Source organism: Lipotes vexillifer, unplaced genomic scaffold, assembly GCF_000442215.2.
Source record: "Lipotes vexillifer unplaced genomic scaffold, Lipotes_vexillifer_v1.1 scaffold1329, whole genome shotgun sequence".
NCBI lineage: Eukaryota > Metazoa > Chordata > Mammalia > Artiodactyla > Lipotidae > Lipotes > Lipotes vexillifer.
Window position 1 is genome coordinate 1,848,709 of NW_006797566.1, and position 20,821 is coordinate 1,869,529.

Below are 20,821 nucleotides of genomic sequence, written 5' to 3' on the forward strand. Positions count from 1 at the left end.
CAAAACTCTGCTGAGAAATCTAAATAAATGGAGAAACAATTTCTGTTCATGGACTGGAAGACTACTGTCAAGATGGAAATTCTCTCAAATTGATTTTTCCAAAATAGATCTATTCTATTCAATGCGATCCCTATCAAAATGCCAGCAGGCTTTTTGTTGTAGAAATTCAAAGCTGATCCTAAGATTATATGGAAATATAAAGGACCCAGAATAGTCAAAACAATTTTCAAAAAACTAAATATAGCAAACATTGACAGATCTGAAGGGAAAAGAGAGCAATTCAATAACAGTAGAAGACTTCAATACCCCACTTTCAATAATGGATAGAACATCCAGATAGAAAATCAATAAGGAAGCAGTGGGCTGGAACTACAGTGACCTAACAGACATATACAGAACTTTTTGCCCAACAGCAGCAAAATACACATTCTTCTCAAGTGCACAGGGAATGTTCTCCAGAATAGATCACGTTAGGTAACAAGTCTTAACAAATTCAAGAAGATTAAAATCATACCAAGTATCTTTTTCAACCACAATGGGATGAAATTAGAATTAACAAAAGGAAAACTGGAAAATTCACAAACATACGAAAATTAAACAACACACTCTTGAACAACCAATGGGTCAAAGAAGAAATCAAAAGAGAAATTAGGGCTTCCCTGGTGGCGCAGTGCTTGAGAGTCCGCCTGCCGATGCAGGAGACGCGGGTTCGTGCCCCGTTTCGGGAGGATCCCACATGCCGCGGAGCGGCTGGGCCCGTGAGCCATGGCCGCTGAGCCTGCGCGTCCGGAGCCTGTGCTCCGCAAATGGGAGAGGCCACGACAGTGAGAGGCCCGCATAACGCAAGAAAAAAAAAAAAAAAAAAGAGAAATTAGAAAATACCTTCATACAAACAAAAACACAGCATACCAAAACTTATGGGATGCAGTAAAAGCAGTACTAAGAGGGAAGTTCAAAGCAAAAACTAATTTTTTTAAAGGCCAACTATAATACTGGACATACATAATCAAAAATAATTGCCAGAGAAATTCTGAAAATTAATAAATGAGTTTAACAAGTGCGGAGTATGGTCATTTTGTCCAAAACTGATCTTCTGGCCACTCAGAAAAGAAGCTGGATTCCTATGAACTTCCATAACAACTGGACTCAGCTAAATGTGTAATCGATTCTGGTCACCCACGAAGCCTGGACTCAAGCTCCTTCCTATCATGCCAAAGGCGGGGCTGGTGCTTCCCCAACAGTAAAGGTGGACATGGAGATTTCTACTACTAGCATGCCATGTCAAGGTTTGGATCCCAGCCCTTGATTATGCCAGGGAAGGGCTGCTTCCCTCAAAATTTATGTTAAGCCGTCAAAATAGGTTCTAGGTTATCCAATTTGTTGGCATATAATTATACACAGTAGTTTAAAAATCTCAAAACCCAAGGGTCATAATCCCTTTCTCGGGGTGAGAAAAATGGTCCTGATAGACCTCTGTACACTGTCCTAGGATGAAAAGGCAATGTGGAGCCCAGTGCAACTAGTACTGCACCGGTCTATGCGTTTCGCCCAATGAATGTTACTCCAGTAGGTTAGGTATGAGTTTTGCTTGGATATTTGTACTTATTTGTATAAAAATTGTTATAACAAGGTGGGCATCAAGCCAGGTTTCTACTGTAGCTTTCTGGAAGTGGGTCAAAGAATTAGAGGTCATTTGGCAGCATGACCAAAAGAGACTCATTTTGGCAGCATGGCCAGTCATTGGGATGGTTGGTCTCACTAGCTGCCTGTGGAAAAATATCCCTAAAGTCCCAGTGAATGAAAAATCTGGGGGATAAGATTGCCCAGGTTAGAACTTCTTGGTTTTTATTAATGTTCTTGGTGGGAGTGTCCCAGGAAAAGGCAAACTCAACTGAGGGGAAAGCTAAACAATCCCTGGTAAAATTATATACACACACAGAGAGAAGAGAAATAAGGATACAAAACAAGAACTGAGAAACACTACTGCAAATGAATAAGAGAGGAGGATTTGTTCTACCATATATCTACACTATTATAAAGCTGTGATGATAAGGCAATGTTTTGCTGGTACAGGGAGAGAAATATAGAGTAGTGGAGAACAGGAGCCCAGAAACAGACCAATGCATATAAGGATGCCTGTTTTCATGGAAAAGCTGATATTGCATAGCAATGGGTATAGACAGGTATTTCAACAAACGGTGCTGGGATTACTGCATATCCATATGGGAAAAAAAGACTGCTACCTTATACCATATCCAAAAAACAATTCCAGATAGATTATAGACCTAAAACATGAAAGTTAAAACTATAACACTTGTAGAAAATAGTACAGAAGATACATTTGAAAACTTGGGGTAGAAAACATTTCTTGATAAAGACACCAAAAATATTATTCTGAAAGTAAAAGAATGACATTACCTTTAAGAATGTTCTGTTCATTAAGATATCAAGAAAGGGAAGAGACAAACTTGAGTGGGAAAAGCTATTTGCAACTTATACAACCAACAAAGGACTCACATCTAGAATACAGAAGAACTAGAAATCAATAAGGATAAAACAGATAACCCAAACCAAAAAAAAGGGCAAAACTCCAATAGATATTTAAATAAAAAGAATATCCAAATGGCTCATAAATATAGAAAAAGGTTCTCAAACTCATTAGTAATTAGAAAATTACAAATTAAAACCACAACGATTTGACAATGATGCCAAGACAATTCAAGGGAAAAGGACCAGTCTCTCAACAAACGGTGCTGAGACAACTGCAAACTCATATTGCAACTGCATATCCACATGCAAAAGAATGAAAATGGACCCCTGCTTCACACCATATACAAAAATATCTCAAAATGGACCAAAGACCAAAATGTAAAAAATAAAACTCTTAGAAGAAGGAAGCACAGGTGTAAATCTTTGTGACCTTGGGTTAGATAATGGTTTCCTAGGTATAGTAACAAAGGCACAAGCAACCAAAGAAAAAGACAAATTAGACTTCACCAAAATTTAAAACTTCTGTACTTCAAAGGACATTATCAAGAAAGTGAAAAGGAAGGCCACAGAATGGGAGGAAATACTTGAAAATTATATACCTAATAAAGGTCTAGTATCCAAAATATATTTAACAACTATTTCAAACAACAATAAAAGACAAATAACCCCATTTTTTTTTTTTTTAATGAGCAAAGGATTTTAAAAAGATATACAAATGCCCAATAAGCACATGAAAAGATGCTGAAACTTGTTAGGGAACTAAAACTTTTCTTCCTGTCAAACCAAGAACTTATCTGTATAATTTTTTTTTTCAATAAAACTTTTCCAGTGGGGGGAAAAAAAATCCCACATTGATATACCTCTTCATACCTACTATGGTGTGTATAATAAAAAAAAGACAGACAATAGTGAGTGTTGACGAGGATGTGGAGAAATCCGAACTTCACACACTGCTGGCAAGAATGTAAAATGGTTACAACCACTTTGTCAAACAGTTTGGCACTCCTCAAAAAGTTAAACATAGTTACATTATGACCTGGGGATTCTACTCACAGGTAAATGTCCAAGAGAATTGAAAACATGTCCACATAAAAAATTATGCATGACTGCCAATAGCAGCATTATTCATAATAGCCAAAGAGTGGGAACAACCGAAATGTCCATCAACAGATGAATGAATAAATAAAATACGGTATAGCCACCCAGTAGAATATTATTCACCCATAAAAAGAATGAGGTACTGATACTTCTACAATATAGATGAACCCTGAAAAGATTATTGTAAGTGAAACCAAAAACTAAAGACCACATATTGTATGATTCCACTTATATGAAATGTCCAGAACAGGCAAATCCATAGAGATAGGAAGCAGATTAATGTTTTCCAGGGGTTGAGGGGAGGGTAGAATAGGGAGTAGGACTGTTAATGGGTTGGGGTTTTCTTTTTAGGGTGGTAAAAATGTTCTGGAGTTAGTAGTAGTGGTTATACAACTTTGTGAATATACTAAAGACCACTGAATTATACACTTTACGAAGGTGAATTCTATGATATGCGAGTTATAGCTCAATAAAAAATATATAATATACCCCTTAGATTAGTAAAATTTTTAAAGTTTGACAATATCAAGCCTCAGGAAATCCCACACTGCTGGCTGGAGTGTAAATTGGTACAATCACTTTGAAAAAAAGTCTAACGTTACCTAGAAAAGAGATGTATACCCAATGATCTAGCAATTCTATTTCTAGATATGTACCCTATAGAAATGCATGCTTACATACAAAGACATAAAGCTATGGTAATGAGGCAGTGTGGTATGAGGTACAGGGATACTGTTTATAGCCATTTCATTATTAATAAGTGCTCCAAACAGAAAATAATCCAAATGCCCATTAATAGAAGAATGAATATAAATAAACTACGAAGTATTCAATCAAGGAAATATAAAATATAATTAAAATGAACTAGAGCTACACCAAAAGCAAGGGTGAATCTTACACCAGAATACTGAATGGAAAAAAAAAAAAAGACCCAAAATACTGCATGATTCTATAGACAGAATGTTCAAAACAAGGCAAAACTAAACTTTACTGTTTAGGGATACATGCACAGGGGGGTAAAAATCTAAATAAAAGCAAAGAAATAACTACCATAAAAGTCAGAAAGTGGTTTCTACTGGGGGTAGTTATGACCAAGAAAGATACATAAAACATTTCTGAAATACCAGAAATGTACTACCACCTAATGTATATGATCATTATAAGAGTGTCTCACAGAAAGTGGACATAATGTACACAACTACAACTTTTATGCATTTTTCTATATGTACGTTATGTTTCTCAATTTAAAAATTTTAAAGAATTAATATTATGTATTCTCTCTTGGACACAGGGTTATAAATCCAAGGTCAATTTTGTTATCAGTGATATACAGGTCAACTACAGTCTGAAGTTTTTATGCTTGATTGGCCACATCTAAGAGGAGTGTTTAAAGTCTCCCAAGACCTTGAGATTGGGATTGACATATATACACTAATATGTATAAAATGGATAACTAATAAGAACCTGCTGTATAAAAAAATTAAATTCAAAGTCCAAAAATAAATAAATAAATAAAGTCTCCCAAGACCTTAATTTCTTGTATTTAACATTTTGCTTTACATATTTTGAAAGAACGCTATTAAGTATATGTAAGATCGCTCCTGTTATACCATTTTTAAGACCATTATTTTTGTCAAAATACAAAATCCCACTGTCATTTTTAATGCTTTAAACCTTGATTCCTATTGGGGCTTAGACTAATAATGCTAAACTATATTTTTTTGTGTTAGTATATATCTAGCATATATGCTTGACATATTTACTTGAAATGTTTCCTCATCATTTTGTTTGGAAGTGTCTTACATAAAAGGCTATATAGTAGGTCTGTTATTTTGTTTACCCCATCTGAGACTCTTTTAATAAGTAATCCTTTAATAATGTAAGTAAACCCATTTACATTTATTATTATAATTGAAATATCTTGTTTGCTAGCCAGCCTCCAAAATGGTCCTCCCAAATCTCCACTTTTGAATATCTACATCCTTGAGTAATCCCCTCCCACATTATACGAGGGTTGGTCTGTGTGACCAAGAAAAAGCATCAGAGGTGATGGCATGTCACTTTCAAGATTAGGTTATAAAACACTGCAGCCTCCACCTCAGGCTCTCTCCCTCAGTTCACTCTGGAGAAGCGAGCTGCCAGGCTGTGAGGACATCCAGGCAGCCTAGAGAAAGGCTCTCAAAGTGAGAAACGAAGCACCTGGTAAACAGCCAGGAAAAAACTGAGGCCTATCAACTACTACATGAGTGAAATTGGAATCTTCCAGATTCAGATGACTACAGCTCTGACAACTTGATTGCAACTTCATGAAGAACCCTGAACCAAAACCAGACAGCTAAGCTACTTCCAAACTTCTAACCACAGAAACTGTGAGATAATAAATGTCTGCTATAAGCAGCTATGTTTTGGGCTAATCTGTCACACAGCAAGAGATAACTAACACATTTACACTTAATTCTATCCAATTTATTTTCTTTTTTCTATTTATATACTTTGCCTTTATTATTTTTTCCTTACCAACCTTCAATCAACTTTTCTTTGTTCCATTTTTATTTCAACATTATTAAAGCTTTATATTCCATTTACATTCTTAGTTACTAACCCATATAGTTTTCCGACAAAGTTTAATATCACTAACAATATCTTCCTCCCAAACAAAAACAAACCACAAAAACCTTAACATGCTTTTACCTCCATCTAACATCAATATTCATCATGGTGGACTTCCCTGGTGGCACAGTCGTTAAGAATCCGCCTGCCAGTGCAGGGGACATGGGTTTGAGCCCTGGTCCAGGAAGACCCCACATGCCATGGAGCAACTAAGCCTGTGCACCACAACTACTGAGCCTGTACTTTAGAGCCCACAAGCCACAACTACTGAGCCCTCGTGCCACACTACTGAAGCCCACGCGCCTAGAGCCTGTACTCCGCAACAAGAGAAGCCACTGCAATGAGAAGCCTGCGCACCTCAACAAAGAGTAGCCCCTACTCGCCACAACTAAAGAAAGCCCACACAGCAACGAAGACCCAATGAAGCCAAAAATAATAAAAATAAAGCTCCCTTTAAAAAAAAATTATCACGGAGCTGTCCTCCTGGAATTTTTGAGCTTGTTATTAAATTTTAAACTTACAACATCGATTTAGAATTACCTAAACAGTGAGAATTCCATTGCTCACTATTACTTCTTAAATCCCACTATTGCCTTCTATTTGTTTGTGCTGGAATAAATCTATAAATAATTCTTAAAAAGTGATGGGTTAACTATTTATGGTAAACCCTTATGTTTGAAACTACCTTCCTTTCACCCTCACTGATAAATGACAGTTTGGCTGGGTACAGAATTCCAGGCTGACAGTTATTTTCCTACAGCACTATGAAGACAATGCTCCACTGCTGACTTTCGTGGCAATGCTGCTGAGAGAAACCTGAAGTAAAACTATGGGTCAAATGATCTTTACTTTACATAAAATTTAGAATTTTTTCTTTATTCTTGATATTTAAAAAAAATTCACTGTTAGAATGTGCTTGCTTATCTTTGTCCTTCATTCTACTCAGCATTTGGTGCTTTTTTTTTGGTTTTGTTTTTTTACAAAGAAAGATATCTTTCTTTGTACAGGCCTGAGAAATTACCAGCCATTTTTAAAAGTTAACTTCATATTAAATTATAACAAAAATATAGAAAAATACATGAGGTAACTGTTAAATGGATTGAATGTTTGTATTCCCCCATCGCCCCCCCCCCACCAATTCATATACTGAAGCCCTAACGCACAGTGTGACCCTATTTGGAGATGGGGCCTGCAAGGAAGTAATTAAGGTTAAATGAGGTCATAGGGTGGGGTCCTGATCTATTAGGATTAAGGTCCTTGAAGAGACAACAAAGAGCTCGCTTGCTTGTGCACTCGTGCTCGCGCTCTCTCTCTCTCTCTCTCTCTCTCTCTCTCTCTCTCTGCACATGTGAGCACACACTGAGAAGGCAGCCATCTGATATCCAAGGGAAAGCTCTCACCAGACACCAGCCCTACTGGCACTCTGATCCTTGATTTCCTAGCCTCCAGAACTGTGAAAAAATAAATTTGTTGTGTAAGTCATCCAGTCTGTGGTATTTTGTTATGGCAGCCCTAGAAAACTAATACAGTAGCTAACCTCGAAGATGCCCCTGCGACTATTTCCTGGTATTCATTCACACTGAATAGAGCTGACCTTTTTTAATCCAACAAAAGACTGCAGAAATGTTGGGATGTGTTTTCAAAGACTAGGTCATAAAAGTGACTGTGACTTTCACTTTGTACTCGCTTGTATCATTTGCTCTGGGGGAAGTAAGCTACAATATTCTGAGGACATTCAAGCAACAACATGGAGAGGTCAACACAGTAAGGAACTGAGGTGTCCTGCTCGCAGCCTGCATTAAGGCGCCAGTCATGTGAGTAAGCGACCTGGAAGCAGATTTTCCAGCTTCCATCAAACCTTCAGATGACTGCAACCCTGGCCAACATTTTAACTGCAACCTCACAAAAGACCTCAAGCAGAAACCATGAAGCTAAGATACGCCCAAATCCCCAGCCTACAGAAACTGTGTGGGAAAATAAATGTTTATTATCCTTTTAATCTGGTTAAGTTTTGTAGTAATTTGTTATACAGTAGATAATTAAATCATAGGTGAATTATTACAAACTTGTATGTGCAAATCATAAGTGAATTATAACAGACCTACTATGATAAAGAAAATATTTCAAGCACTTCGGAAGCCCCCTGCATGCCAAGCACTACCATGCTGATGCCCTAAAGATAAACACTATCCTAACTTTTAATACTATAGATTAGGGGCTTCCCTGGTGGCGCAGTGGTTGAGAGTCCGCCTGCCGATGCAGGGGACACGGGTTCGTGCCCCGGTCTGGGAAGATCCCACATGCCGCGGAGCGGATAGGGCCGCGAGCCATGGCCGCTAGGCCTGCGCGTCCGGAGCCTGTGCTCCGCAACGGGAGAGGCCACAACAGTGAGAGGCCCGCGTACCGCAAAAAAAATAATAATAATAAATTTAAAAATACTAGATCAGTTGTGCCAGTTAAGTCTGAAATTAATTTATACAAAACTATACAGAATGTTATTTGTTTGTATGTGACTTCTTTGAGATTTATCCACGTGGTTACATTTGACAATGGTAATATGTTCATTTCCACTGTTGCATACTGTTGACTATATGAATATACCATAATTTATTTTTTGATTCTACCAGTGATGGACCTTTGGCCTGCTTCCATTTCAGGGCTATTATGAAAAACAGTACTAAAGGTATCCTTGGTATGTCTTTTGACACACAAACGTATGCATTTCTGTTTGGTATTTAAAAGAAGCCAATTGAAATTCTGATTGAGGGTTCAATGAATTCATGAATCAAAATAAGATGATGTGCTATCTTTACAGTATTGAATATTCTAATCTAAAAGCATGATATATCCCTCCATTTATTCAAGTCTTACTTTAAATAACATTTGATAATTTTCTGTGTAGAGATGTACACAATTTTCGGTAGATTTATTCCTAATGATTTGATTTTAATTGTATCTTATTGATCAGTTGCTGGTATGTAGAAATAAAATTGATTCTGGATATTAGCCTATCCAGTAACTTTGGTAAATTCATGTATCAATTCTAATAGGTAATATATAGATTATTTTGCACTTTCTATATACACAGTCATGGTGTCTGCAAAGACACTTTCATGTCATCTTTCAAATCTTTAGATATTTTTTTTTTCTTAACTTATTGCACCAAGTAGGGCCTTCCAGTAAAATGTTACTTAAAAAACAGGATTAGCAAGCATCCTTGTCTCATTCACAATCTTAAAGGGAAAGCCTTTAATTGTTCACCAATAAGTATAAAGTTTATTGTAGATTTTTTGGTACTCGTATCAGAATAATTATGTTCCCTTCTATTATTTGCTTTGAAAAGATATTTTTAATTACAAATTGCCACTGAATTTTATCAACTGCTTTTTAGCATCAAGATGTTAAGATTTATCTCCTTTATTCTTTTTTTTTTTTTTTTTTTTTGCAGTACGCGGGCCTCTCACTGTTGTGGCCTCTCCCGTTGCGGAGCACAGGCTCTGGACGTGCAGGCTCAGCGGCCACAGCTCATGGGCCCAGCCGCTCCGCGGCATGTGGGATATTCCCGGACCGGGACATGAACCCACGTCCCCTGCATCGGCAGGCGGACTCTCAACCACTGCGCCACCAGGGAAGCCCTCCTTTATTCTTTAGATGAGAAATATTATGTTGATTTTTGACTGTTAGGTCAACCTTGCAGTTCTAGAATAAATGCATACTGGGAAATACTTGTTCATTATTTCTTCATATACCTTTTTTGCTCCATTCTCTCACATCTCCCTCTGGATTCCAATCATATCAAGTGGTAGGCCACCTGATATTATGCCACAGTTCTCTGAAGCTCTGTTTATTTTTCCTTAATCTGTTCTCTCTGTTCTTCAAATTAGTTACTTTCTATAGCACTATCTTCAAATTCACTAACACTTTCACTCTCCTCAGCCATCTCTAGTTTGGTGTTAGGCCCATCCAGCAAATAATCCATTTCAGTTATTGTACTTGTAGCAGGCAAAATGGCTTCCCAAAGATGTCCATGCTTTCCTCCATGGAACTTGTGAATATGTTACCTTAAATGGCACAGACCAACCCCTGGCTGACAGCCAGCAAGGAAATAGGGACTTACAATCTATGACCACAAAGAAATGAATTTGGCCAACAACCTTAATGAGATTGCAAGTGGATTTTTTCCCAAAGCCTCCAGTAAGCAACCGCACACTGCCAACATCTTAACTTTACCCCATGAGACCAATGTCTAACCCAAAGAACTGTGAGATCATGGATGTTGTGATTACATTTGTGGTAATTTGTTATGGCAGCAATAAAACACTAATACAGATTTTGGTACCTGGAAGTGAGGTGCTACTATAATACCTAAAATTGTGGAACTGCTTTTGGAACCAGGCAATGGGTAGAGGCTGGAAGAATTCTAGGGAGCATAATGAAGAAAATCTAAAATGCCTTGATGGACTGTTATTATAAATTTGGTCTTGAAGGAGAGGCAGTGAGGGCTCACAGACTGCTTGTAGAAAGCTGGTCTTGGAGGATCAGAAGGAAGTCAGAAACTTGTTATTGTAAAATGGAGTAAGGTGGATCCTTGTTATGTACTGGCACAGAGCTCAGTGAAACTGTGTCCTACAGTTATGTGGAAAGCAGAATTTGTAATTTTTGGATATTTACTTGAGGGATATTTACTTGAGGGAATTTCCAAGGAAAATGGTGAAGGTATGACCTGGTTTCCTCTTGCTGCTTATAGTAAACTGTGACTACTGGTTACATCTTCCAAATTCTTTGCACTTCTAGCAATTTTATTTTATTTTTATTTTTTTATTTATTTCTGTACATAGACAATGTGAACGATATAATGCAAAGACTCTAGAATCTAAGATGTTCCTGTAGCAGGCAGTTAACTGAGCTGGGATCAAATTCCAAACGTTATCTTCTCCATGGTGAGTTGCAAGTGAACTCTCCATTCAGTTCTTTCAGCTGACAGCTACTGCTTTTTGCCAGGTTTACTAGAGTCTTCCCCTGTATAAGCATACTTGAGTAGTCAGCCAAAGATTTTTGCAGAGTTTAAAATTGATTCTGAGGCTCACTGTATCTGTGGCTCCCTCTTTCCCAGGATTTCCACCCTAAATTTTCATCATTCTTCTAATTTCAAACTGTGTTCTGTCCCCACTGTCCAGTAAATACTATGGCTTTCTATGATCCCACACCCCAAAATTGTGGAGTGCCCTCAGAGACCAGCCAGATATACACAAATCTCACCCAGTATAGTTTCTGTCTTCCACGCAGTAATTTCCCTCCAGTTTTTGCCTGCTTTTCACCACTAACCAGTACTTTCAAATAGTGTGGGTTTTTTTGTTTCATGGAAGCACAGTTTTGGACTAATGATATAATCATTATTTGCAGGAGGGCTAATATAACCAAGCTACTCTACCATTACTGAAAGCAGGAAGCTTAGCTGAATTTTTTTTTTTTTTGGGCTGTGTTGGGTATTTGCTGCCGCACGCGGGCTTTCTCTAGTTGCAGCGAGCGGGGGCTACTCTCCATTGTGGTGCGTGGGCTTCTCATTGCAGTGGCTTCTCTTGTTGCGGAGCACAGGCTCTAAGCACATGGGCTTCGGTAGCTGCAGCACATGGGCTCAACAGTTGTGGTGTACGGGCTTAGTTGCTCCGCAGCATGTGGGATCTTCCCAGACCAGGGCTTGAACCGTGTCCCCTGCATTGGCAGGTGGATTCTTAACCACTGCGCCACCAGGGAAGCCCTGAATATTTTTTTTAATATTCCATTTTTTCTTCTCTGTTGACATTTATATCTCCTAGTTTTTTTAGTGATTACTCAAGAGGTTACAGTATTCATCCTTATGTTACCACAGTCTCTACCATCAGATACTATAACACTACTTCAGGAACAGTGTAAGAACCTTATCAATGTGTAATTCTACTAGCTTCCCTCATGTGCTTTAAATAAATAATTAAATGCAGTACTTCAACATTCTCTTTTATAAAAATATAAAAGATAAACAAGATGATCCTTAATGTCACTTCCAGCTTTCACATTTAGTTACTATATAACCTATGATAAATATTTTTTGTTCAATATCAGTTTGTTATTTATTGTATTATTAGCAATCATAATCTGTTAAGTATATATGCTGGAGCATACATTAAAGTAAAAATAAAATTTGTGATTCTTGGGCTTCCCTTGTGGGTCCAGGAAGATCCCACATGCCGCGGAGCAGCTGGGCCCGTGAGCCATGGCCGCTGAACCTGCGCATCCAGAACCTGTGCTCCGCAACGGGAGAGGCCACAAAAAAAAAGTTGTGATTCTTGGAATCCCATATTTTTTTTCTTAATTTGGAAAACACCAAATCCATCTGTAAAGTCGGCATTGCCCAAAAAATATTCATAAAGGAAATAAACTCTGAGGTATGTTAACCAGCAAATGGAAAATTACTTAGGTTTAGCTGAAAACACTTACCCCTCTTCATTTTCTTTTAGTAAGCGACTGGCAATTCGGATCAACATGCAGTAGGCAAACTGTGATTTGAGACCAGATTTAGTAAATTTATTCAACATCTTAGAAACAGCAAGGCGATCACTCTTTTTAAGGTGATACAAAACTCCCAATGCATGGTACTAAAGAACAAGAAAAAGAATATGATATAGAGAGAAGGCTGAGTAGGAACAGGATAAAACTTACATAAATATAGAATCATACGGAAATACATTTTCAATAAAAAGATACCCAAGTTTAACGTATACAAATAGAATATCTTTTTCATACTGAATCAAACACAGGCATGATTGAAAGGATAAGAGTTTCTAATTTACCCTCAGAAGTTGTTAATACAGATTAGGTAAGTATTAAGGGGGTGACATACAATCTGAAGATGGCTCTAGCAGGTTCAGCGTTGCCCCATCCATCGTTAGTACAAAGGCTCTCAGGTCCAAGGCTTTAACCAGTGTTACAGGTCTTGCTTAGTGGATTTAAATCATCTGTGGTTATGTTAGTGGTTAAAGGATTAATCTCCTGAAGTAGGCTTATGGCATGTAATTATCATGGCACTTTGTGTAAAAACACAATGATCAGAGTTAGGAAGGTGAGAATGTTTCCCAAGGGAAAAATTACTACTCTACTTCCTCATAAGTGAATATGCTAACATGAGAAGTAAACATTAAAAGAGGATAAATAAGTACCCTCTCAAATATAAATGGAGTACTTTACATAAAATTGCCAGTTAAGAATTTAATCTTGTTCCTTTTAATTAAGAATAGCGTAATGAATATCCAAAGGAGATCTTTCCAACAAAACAGCTTTAAAGCTTCACAAAGTGATAATTACTCTTTACTGTTTTTCTAACGTCTAGTATAATCAAGGCCTGAAAAGCTTGGAATTGAACATCCATCTTCACAAATTATTTTTCAAACAAAGGACTGAAATATGACCTTTGGAATGAGCATCTCAAACTACCACTGAATATAAGAATCTTCTCAAACATTCCTACAGTTTCTACTAAACACTATAGCAGGGCCTACAGTGGTAATCATAATTAGTGGGATACTCACTTGGGAATATGCACTAATATATACTTAATATTATGCTGCTTAATATTAGCCTTTAGCTAATACTCATCTGGGGAATCAATAAACTGCCCCTAAAATGTAGGGCTAAAGAAAGATGATCTGGAGACATAAGCTAAGGTGATTCAATGACAGTACCTGGACCATAACATTATCACTTGAAGCAGCTTCTTGGGCTTCATTGACCCAGCGCTTAACCACATCATAGCTTATCTTCATCATGTGCTAAATACAGAAAAAATTGAGAACAGATCATGCATAGTCACTAAAAGTTTAGAAACATGAGTTAGTTTTCTTGGAAAATTACTAACAGACATTTCCAGAAAAAAAGAAACAATGTTATAGCTTTTATAAGTCTATTTCAAGTCTCTGAGACAACTAATAAACCTGAAACACTTTCTCCAAGACCCCTTTGCAAAGGTGAGCATATGTTTGTGGGCTGGCAAGGGTGTATAAAGGGAAGTAATGAGAGGGGAAGGACAGGGAGGGAATGGATAATTAATAGGATGGTACTTAAATAATGTTAACATTATAGGTTTTACTTCCAGGAAACTCACCTGGAAGAAAAAACATAGTACCATAAAAAAGTAGAGTACCTGCTGTAAAACTTGACCAATTATATTCCAGAACCAGCAACTCTCGTGATTCAGATGATCTAATCCATTCACACATTAGTAACCAATTTTAATCAAATACAATGTGATAGGCTGTCATGAATAAATTTTGTTTTGATAAAAAAGAGAAAGAAAAGATTACTAAAACAAACAGCACTTCCTGGGAGGAAATTCAGTAATGGGACAGTAGACTTTGGACTGAAGGACACTGCAGACACAGGGCACCAACAAAAGCAGAGGACAAAGAGACAAGAGGTAGAAGGGCAGGTCATAAAGGAAGATTTAAAGAAAGAGATTAGCTCAGTTTCTTCCCTGATCCCCATCCCACCCTAACCCACCATCTGTATTATATATACAACATAGCTTTCTGATTAGCAAAACCTTTCAAAAATATGAAAATTTCATGTTTTTATAACCGCCCATTTTAATTGCTCAATGTTCCTCTTTCAGGTAAAGCATTATTGTATAAAGTAACAGAAATGTATACATATTTTTAAATGTTTCATTTGTGAGAGAATCATAGTGATACTTTGTTTTTGCAACTAGAAACTGTACCATGCATGAGAACCAGTTACTTGTTCACTTACTAAGGAAGATACCAATGCTGAACTGGATACACTGGAGACTTTATCCACAATGGCCTGTTTCATGTACCTTTCAATGGCCTGCAACATTGTTCCCTGAGAACATTCATAAAGAAAAAGCAGTTGAGGGAGAACATTTTCATCCAAAACCACCACTTCAAAATAATTTACAAAAACAAGTCACATATTTGTCTCTGTGCAAATATTTCGAATGCATTAAAAGGCTTATCATATAATAATCAGATCCCAGAGGGCAAAACCCAGACAACCAAGTGGCAGCTTCAAGAAGGAACATTTGGGGGCTTCTCTGGTGGCGCAGTGGTTGAGAGTCCATCTGCCGATGCAGGGGACAAGGGTTCGTGCCCCGGTCCGGGAAGATGCCACATGCCACGGAGCAGCTGGGCCCGCCCGTGAGCCATGGCCGCTGAGCCTGCGCGTCCGGAGCCTGTGCTCCGCAACGGGAGAGGCCACAACAGTGAGAGGCCCGTGTACCACAAAAAAAAGAAAGAAAAAAAGAAGGAACATTTGTAAGGAAGAGGAATAACTGTTCCACAATGAAATAAACTATCTCAAAGTGAAGAATCCCTGTTTGGAAGAAATACACAAGTAGAGGCTGAACCTATCAAGGATATTATAAAAGAAATTCCTAAATGGGGATGCTTTTAAAGTTCTGAAGATACCTCTACATGTAGGGCATGTATTTTATATGGATCCCAGAGAGTCCTATAAATCAACTGTAATCTCTGATTATTTTAGATTCATAAGAAATTAAATGTGCAATATGCTACTATACTGAGTCCTCAATAGGAAATCCTCTGAAAATAAACTTCTTTTTAATTTATCTGGAAGAAAGCTTAGCACTGGGAAGGTGGTGGCAGGTAAGTAAGGATGAGTAAATACACCAAGATCGATACTTAGATGAAGAGAGTCTTAGCTAGCCCTGGAATGGTCAAGTCTTATGGTATCAATTTAATGCTTAAAAACAAAAGCAACCACAATAAAGTAACTGAGCACTGAAAAATACTAAAGCATTTCTATTACTCCTCCTAGGATCCAGATTTACCATTTAATCCTGCTCAACCTTTGAAATTTGAGAAGATTGCAAACATACACACAAAATATACCCGATCATGAATATAGCTGAAATATTATTCAATTTGCTTGGCAATGCCCAGCCTGTCCTTCATTTTAACCTTTCCTTCTCAGAGTTCCAAGAAAGGGACAGCCTAACATACTCTATAACCTCATCCCTCCCAGTACAACAGACTAAGTCAAGGTTAAACACCTGATTTGGACCCAGGTAGACAGCAAGCCACTGGCTGGCTGATGGCTAATCAGATTTTTTCTCTTAAATACTTAAATGACAGGGCCTGAGCCTGGTAAATGATGGATCATAACAGTAAATATCTGAGAATCTTGCTACTGAGTTCCTTAGAGCTGCCCTATTTCTTGTTCTGGTTGTAAGCTTTACCTCAAATTCTGAGAGATTTGTATTTTGTAAGAAAGCGTTTTTTTTTGTTTTTTTTTTTTAAGCTAAATTTGAATGGGTTTTTGTCTCCTGCAAGCAATGTGCCCTGACTATAACAAAAGTCCATGAGGGTAAATATAGAGAGAAATAGAATAATCTAAATAAACAAAAGGAAAAAACAATCTAAAAGAAAAAAAAACCTGGAGCCACAAAAGCCTTTCTGGTGGTCATGTTTCTCTTCTGTTGATGATTCCAAAGTCAGACAGGGAATCCTACTAAACTTACATGGCCACCTGCAGATAAACATAGGTCCCTTTTGACACCTCAGTAAAACAAAGAACTTACATCAGTGATTCTGCAGAGAGCCCTGATGGCTGGGCCTCGGTACACATCTTCCTTTCCAGTCATGTCCTTAGTCAGACTGAGAAAAATCAAATTGGTTACCATAAGGTTAAAGTTTTCTCTTTTGTGGAGTCCACCCCTCGCTAATTCCACTTGTCCCCATAATTATCTTAATACAACTATTGATTAAACAAGTATTTATTGAGTGTCTTCCTTGGATAAATATAAAAACTACTGAGTAGAAGACTATTTTAAATCTTAAGAATACAGCAGTGAGTTGGTGGGAATGTAAACTGATACAGCCACTATGGAGAACAGTATGGAGGTTCCTTAAAAAACTAAAAATAGAACTACCATATGACCCAGGAATCCCACTACTGGGCATATGCCCTGAGAAAACAACAATTCAAAAAGAGACATGTACCACAATGTTCACTGCAGCAGTATTTACAATAGCCAGGACATGGAAGCAATCTAAGGGTCCACAGACAGATGAATGGACAAAGAAGGTGTGGCACATATATACAATGGAATATTACTCAGCCATGAAAAGAAACGAAATTGAGTTATTTGTAGTGAGGTGGATGGACCTAGAGTCTGTCATACAGAGTGAAGCAAGTCAGAAAAACAAATAAGGTATGGTATCACATATATATGGAATCTAAAAATTGGTACTGATGAACTTAGTGGCAGGACAGGAATAAAGATGCAGACATAGAGAATGGACTTGAGGATATGGGGTGGGGGAAGGGTAAGCTGGGACAAAGTGAGAGAGTGGCGTGGACATATATACACTACCAAACGTAAAATAGAGAGCTAGTGGGAAGCAGCCGCATAGCACAGGGAGATCAGCTCGGTGCTTTGTAACCACCTAGAGGTGGGGGATAGGGAGGGTGGGAGGGAGGCAGATATGGGGATATACGTACACATATAGCTGATTCATTTTGTTACACAACAGAAACTAACACAACACTGTAAAGCAATTATATTCCAATAAACATGTAAAAAAAAAATACGGCAGTGAGCAAAACAAAGTCTGCCTTCATGGAGCTTACATTCCAGTGGGGAAAGAGATATTAATCACATAAACTAAATATATAAATAATTTTAGATACTGATTACTGGCATAAAAAACACAATTATATAGAGAGCCTCAGGCTGAAATCCCCCAAAATTCCAAAAACTCATCAGACTTAAAAATAACTCTTTAAAAGAAACTGACTAAAATGATTACTTCACGAGGTCTCGCTCTCACAGGAATGGCTTTCTAAAATAATTGTCAATGGTTTCAGACCTTTCTGTGGAGCTGCAAAAACAGGCAGAGGAGTGTGGACTGAGCTACAAAATTTCATGGCCATAATTTTAAAAGGTTTTTAACCTTTAGATTATTCACTCTTTTACCCTTCCTTCTCTTGTCCTCTGTGCATTTATACTACCCTCAAACTGACTACCCACCTCCTCCGTCACTCAACTTCCCTCACATAATCCAAAACGGCCTCCAACTCCAACTCACTCCATTACGGCACCAAGGGGAGAAAGTTGTGAATAACTGACAGTCCTTCAATTTTGTCCATTTTTCAATTATTAGGTAGAGTATTTTACTCATATAACAATCCATTTTCAAAGTATTCAGAAAGGTATAAAATATAAAGTCTAAGTCTCTCCTCACCCACCCTAGCCTGTAGTGCCACTCAACTGGAGACAGTCATTGTGAACAGTTGCTTAAAGTTTTCTTAAGAAAGTTCTTAAAATACATGCAACCACAGAGACTTTTTAAAATGCATGCCAATGGATCGCCACTCTTCTGGTACCTTCAATCTTACTTAGTAATATAACTTGAAAATCTTTCCTTATAGGCAGATGTTTTAAAATTTTATATATTTATATATATTAAAATATCTAAATAGTATATCTAAAATATATTTTTAATGGTAGCACAGATTTCCATTGTTTGGGGATAAATAATTTATCAACCAGTCTTTTTCACAAATATTTGCATTTTTCCAATTAGATTGAAAAACAGGCTTGGCAGGTTTGTTTCCTGAGTCCTCTCTCCTTGGCTTGCTGATGGCACAGAAATAGCCATAGTAATGCATAAACAAAAAGGCATGGCTACGTTCCAATAAAACTTTATTTACAAAATGAGGCAACAGTTTTGGCCATGGGCCATAGTTTGCCAACCCCTCCCTGCTCTGTACTTCTGTTTAGCTTGGGCTGCCCTGACAGCAAAGGCTTACATACAGATAGTTTATTTGGGAGTGTGTTCTGAGGGAGAAGTAAAAGATAAGGAAGTAAACAAAGGAGGAGGGAAAGTCAACCTAAAGAAGTATTCTCTAGTGTGTCACTGCCACAAGCAACTGGTTATTTAATGACCAATCTTCTGAGGAGCTTAATGAAATACATCTCAGAAACCACACATTCAAGGGATGAAAAGGAAAGAATTCATCCACTAGCTCTTAGCCCCTGGCAGAGATTTCACCCCAGAGTGTTAACTCTCCATTCTCTTAACATTCACATGTTAACTCACACATGTGAGTTCAGTGAGTGTGCAAGAAATTGCAGGGCAGGAAGCAAAACGCACAGGACATGCTTGAAGTGAGGCACTATCGATGCTAGTGAGCTGGACCCTACATGGCAATGGTGACCACAGCCACAGCTGGAACCAAAGATGAGGCTGAGGAAACGGAAGGTTGCTCAAAAGTGGCACCCAATACAGCCCATCCTTTGCACCCCTCACATTTGAATATGTCTTCCATTGAATCTAATCTATCACTGGGTCTTCAAGATGGTAACCATCCACTATTTCTACAAGAGACTGGAAAATGAGTAGAACATGGTACAACCCATACTGCTACAACACATTTCAAAGCCATAATTGATATTCATCATCTCCTTCCTATAACCACCCATTCTTTATTTCCCTCACTCTTGGCCAGCACTTCATCTCATCTTGGTTATGTGTCTGGTAGGTGACTCAAACCTTTATCCTAAGGGATCTGAGCCTTTGTTGGATTTACCCTGGTTGGACCGTTGGTTGTTCCCTAGTCCCTAGTCAACATTTTCCCATGCATGAATGCACAAAAATATACTCAAGTGAATACCTTGAATTCTAGATACAGTCCTGTCACCTTTATATAGAAACAACCCTAGATCCTGATAGGGATCAAGGTCAGTTACCTCTACGAGTATAGCAGCTCCTTTCATTACCTGCTGGTCTACTAGCATGAAGAACACAAAGTGACCCAATAGGAGTCATCATTTCAAGTGTGCAAACTGGCTCACTTCCTGCCCCACGGTTGCTCTGACTGCAGTGTGGGATGCCTTAGGTTGCCAACCTGTTACTCAGACATGTAGAATCCAGAAGTGTGGGATGTTTCTGTGCTGGGGATAATCCACAACCCACGGGAACCAGGAGTCAATGGGTTAAATGCTTCCCCCTTTTCACCCCTTGAAAACATTGTCCCCTGGGAACTGGGACCTCTAATCCACATTCGGGGTGAGAATAGGAAGCATAAATTCTACAAATGAGTCACTGGGAGTGAGGGTTAGAGAAGCCAGTCCTACTTCTACCTCTTGATTTCTGGACCTGCCTACTCTATTTCTTGGTGACAGTACCATACACTGGCAATCGATTCAATGGATATATGGCATCTTGGAGGAGAATTCCCCAACCTCACAGAGTCCTTCCTCCAACCTACTACCTCAGCTGAGCATTCAACAGGCCATCTCATCATAGCATCAGGCTGTCTGCTCCTAGGTGAAGCACAATATAAAAAACCTACTCATCTCCCTCCTAGTCACGAGCCCACTATCACTCCGCTTTTGCCATAAAATGAATGGCAATGTCATGTAGGATACCATGACAATAAATTAAGAATAACTGTTTATACCACAACTTGGCCCTACTGCAAACCCCTGGTTTATTCTATCTATATTTTATGGTGTTTGGGTCATGCAGTTTAAAAAAATTATGTAGTCAAATTTATCAATCCTTTCTATTGCCTTTGGATTTTAGTCATAATTACAAAACTTTTCCCT

At 38.1% G+C, this 20,821-nt stretch overlaps 1 protein-coding gene across 1 annotated transcript in view; it reads right to left on the bottom strand.

The window, feature by feature from the left end:
- Positions 1-20,821, bottom strand: part of COPG2 (coat protein complex I subunit gamma 2) — a 138,795-nt gene that overhangs the window by 84,873 nt on the left and 33,101 nt on the right. Inside the window, exons 6-9 of the mRNA XM_007469719.1 lie at positions 16,787-16,862; positions 14,977-15,069; positions 13,914-14,000; positions 12,673-12,830 (exon numbers count right to left, since the gene is read on the bottom strand). Coding sequence (XP_007469781.1) covers positions 12,673-12,830; positions 13,914-14,000; positions 14,977-15,069; positions 16,787-16,862 — 414 coding nt within the window. The remainder of the gene's footprint in view (positions 1-12,672; positions 12,831-13,913; positions 14,001-14,976; positions 15,070-16,786; positions 16,863-20,821) is intronic.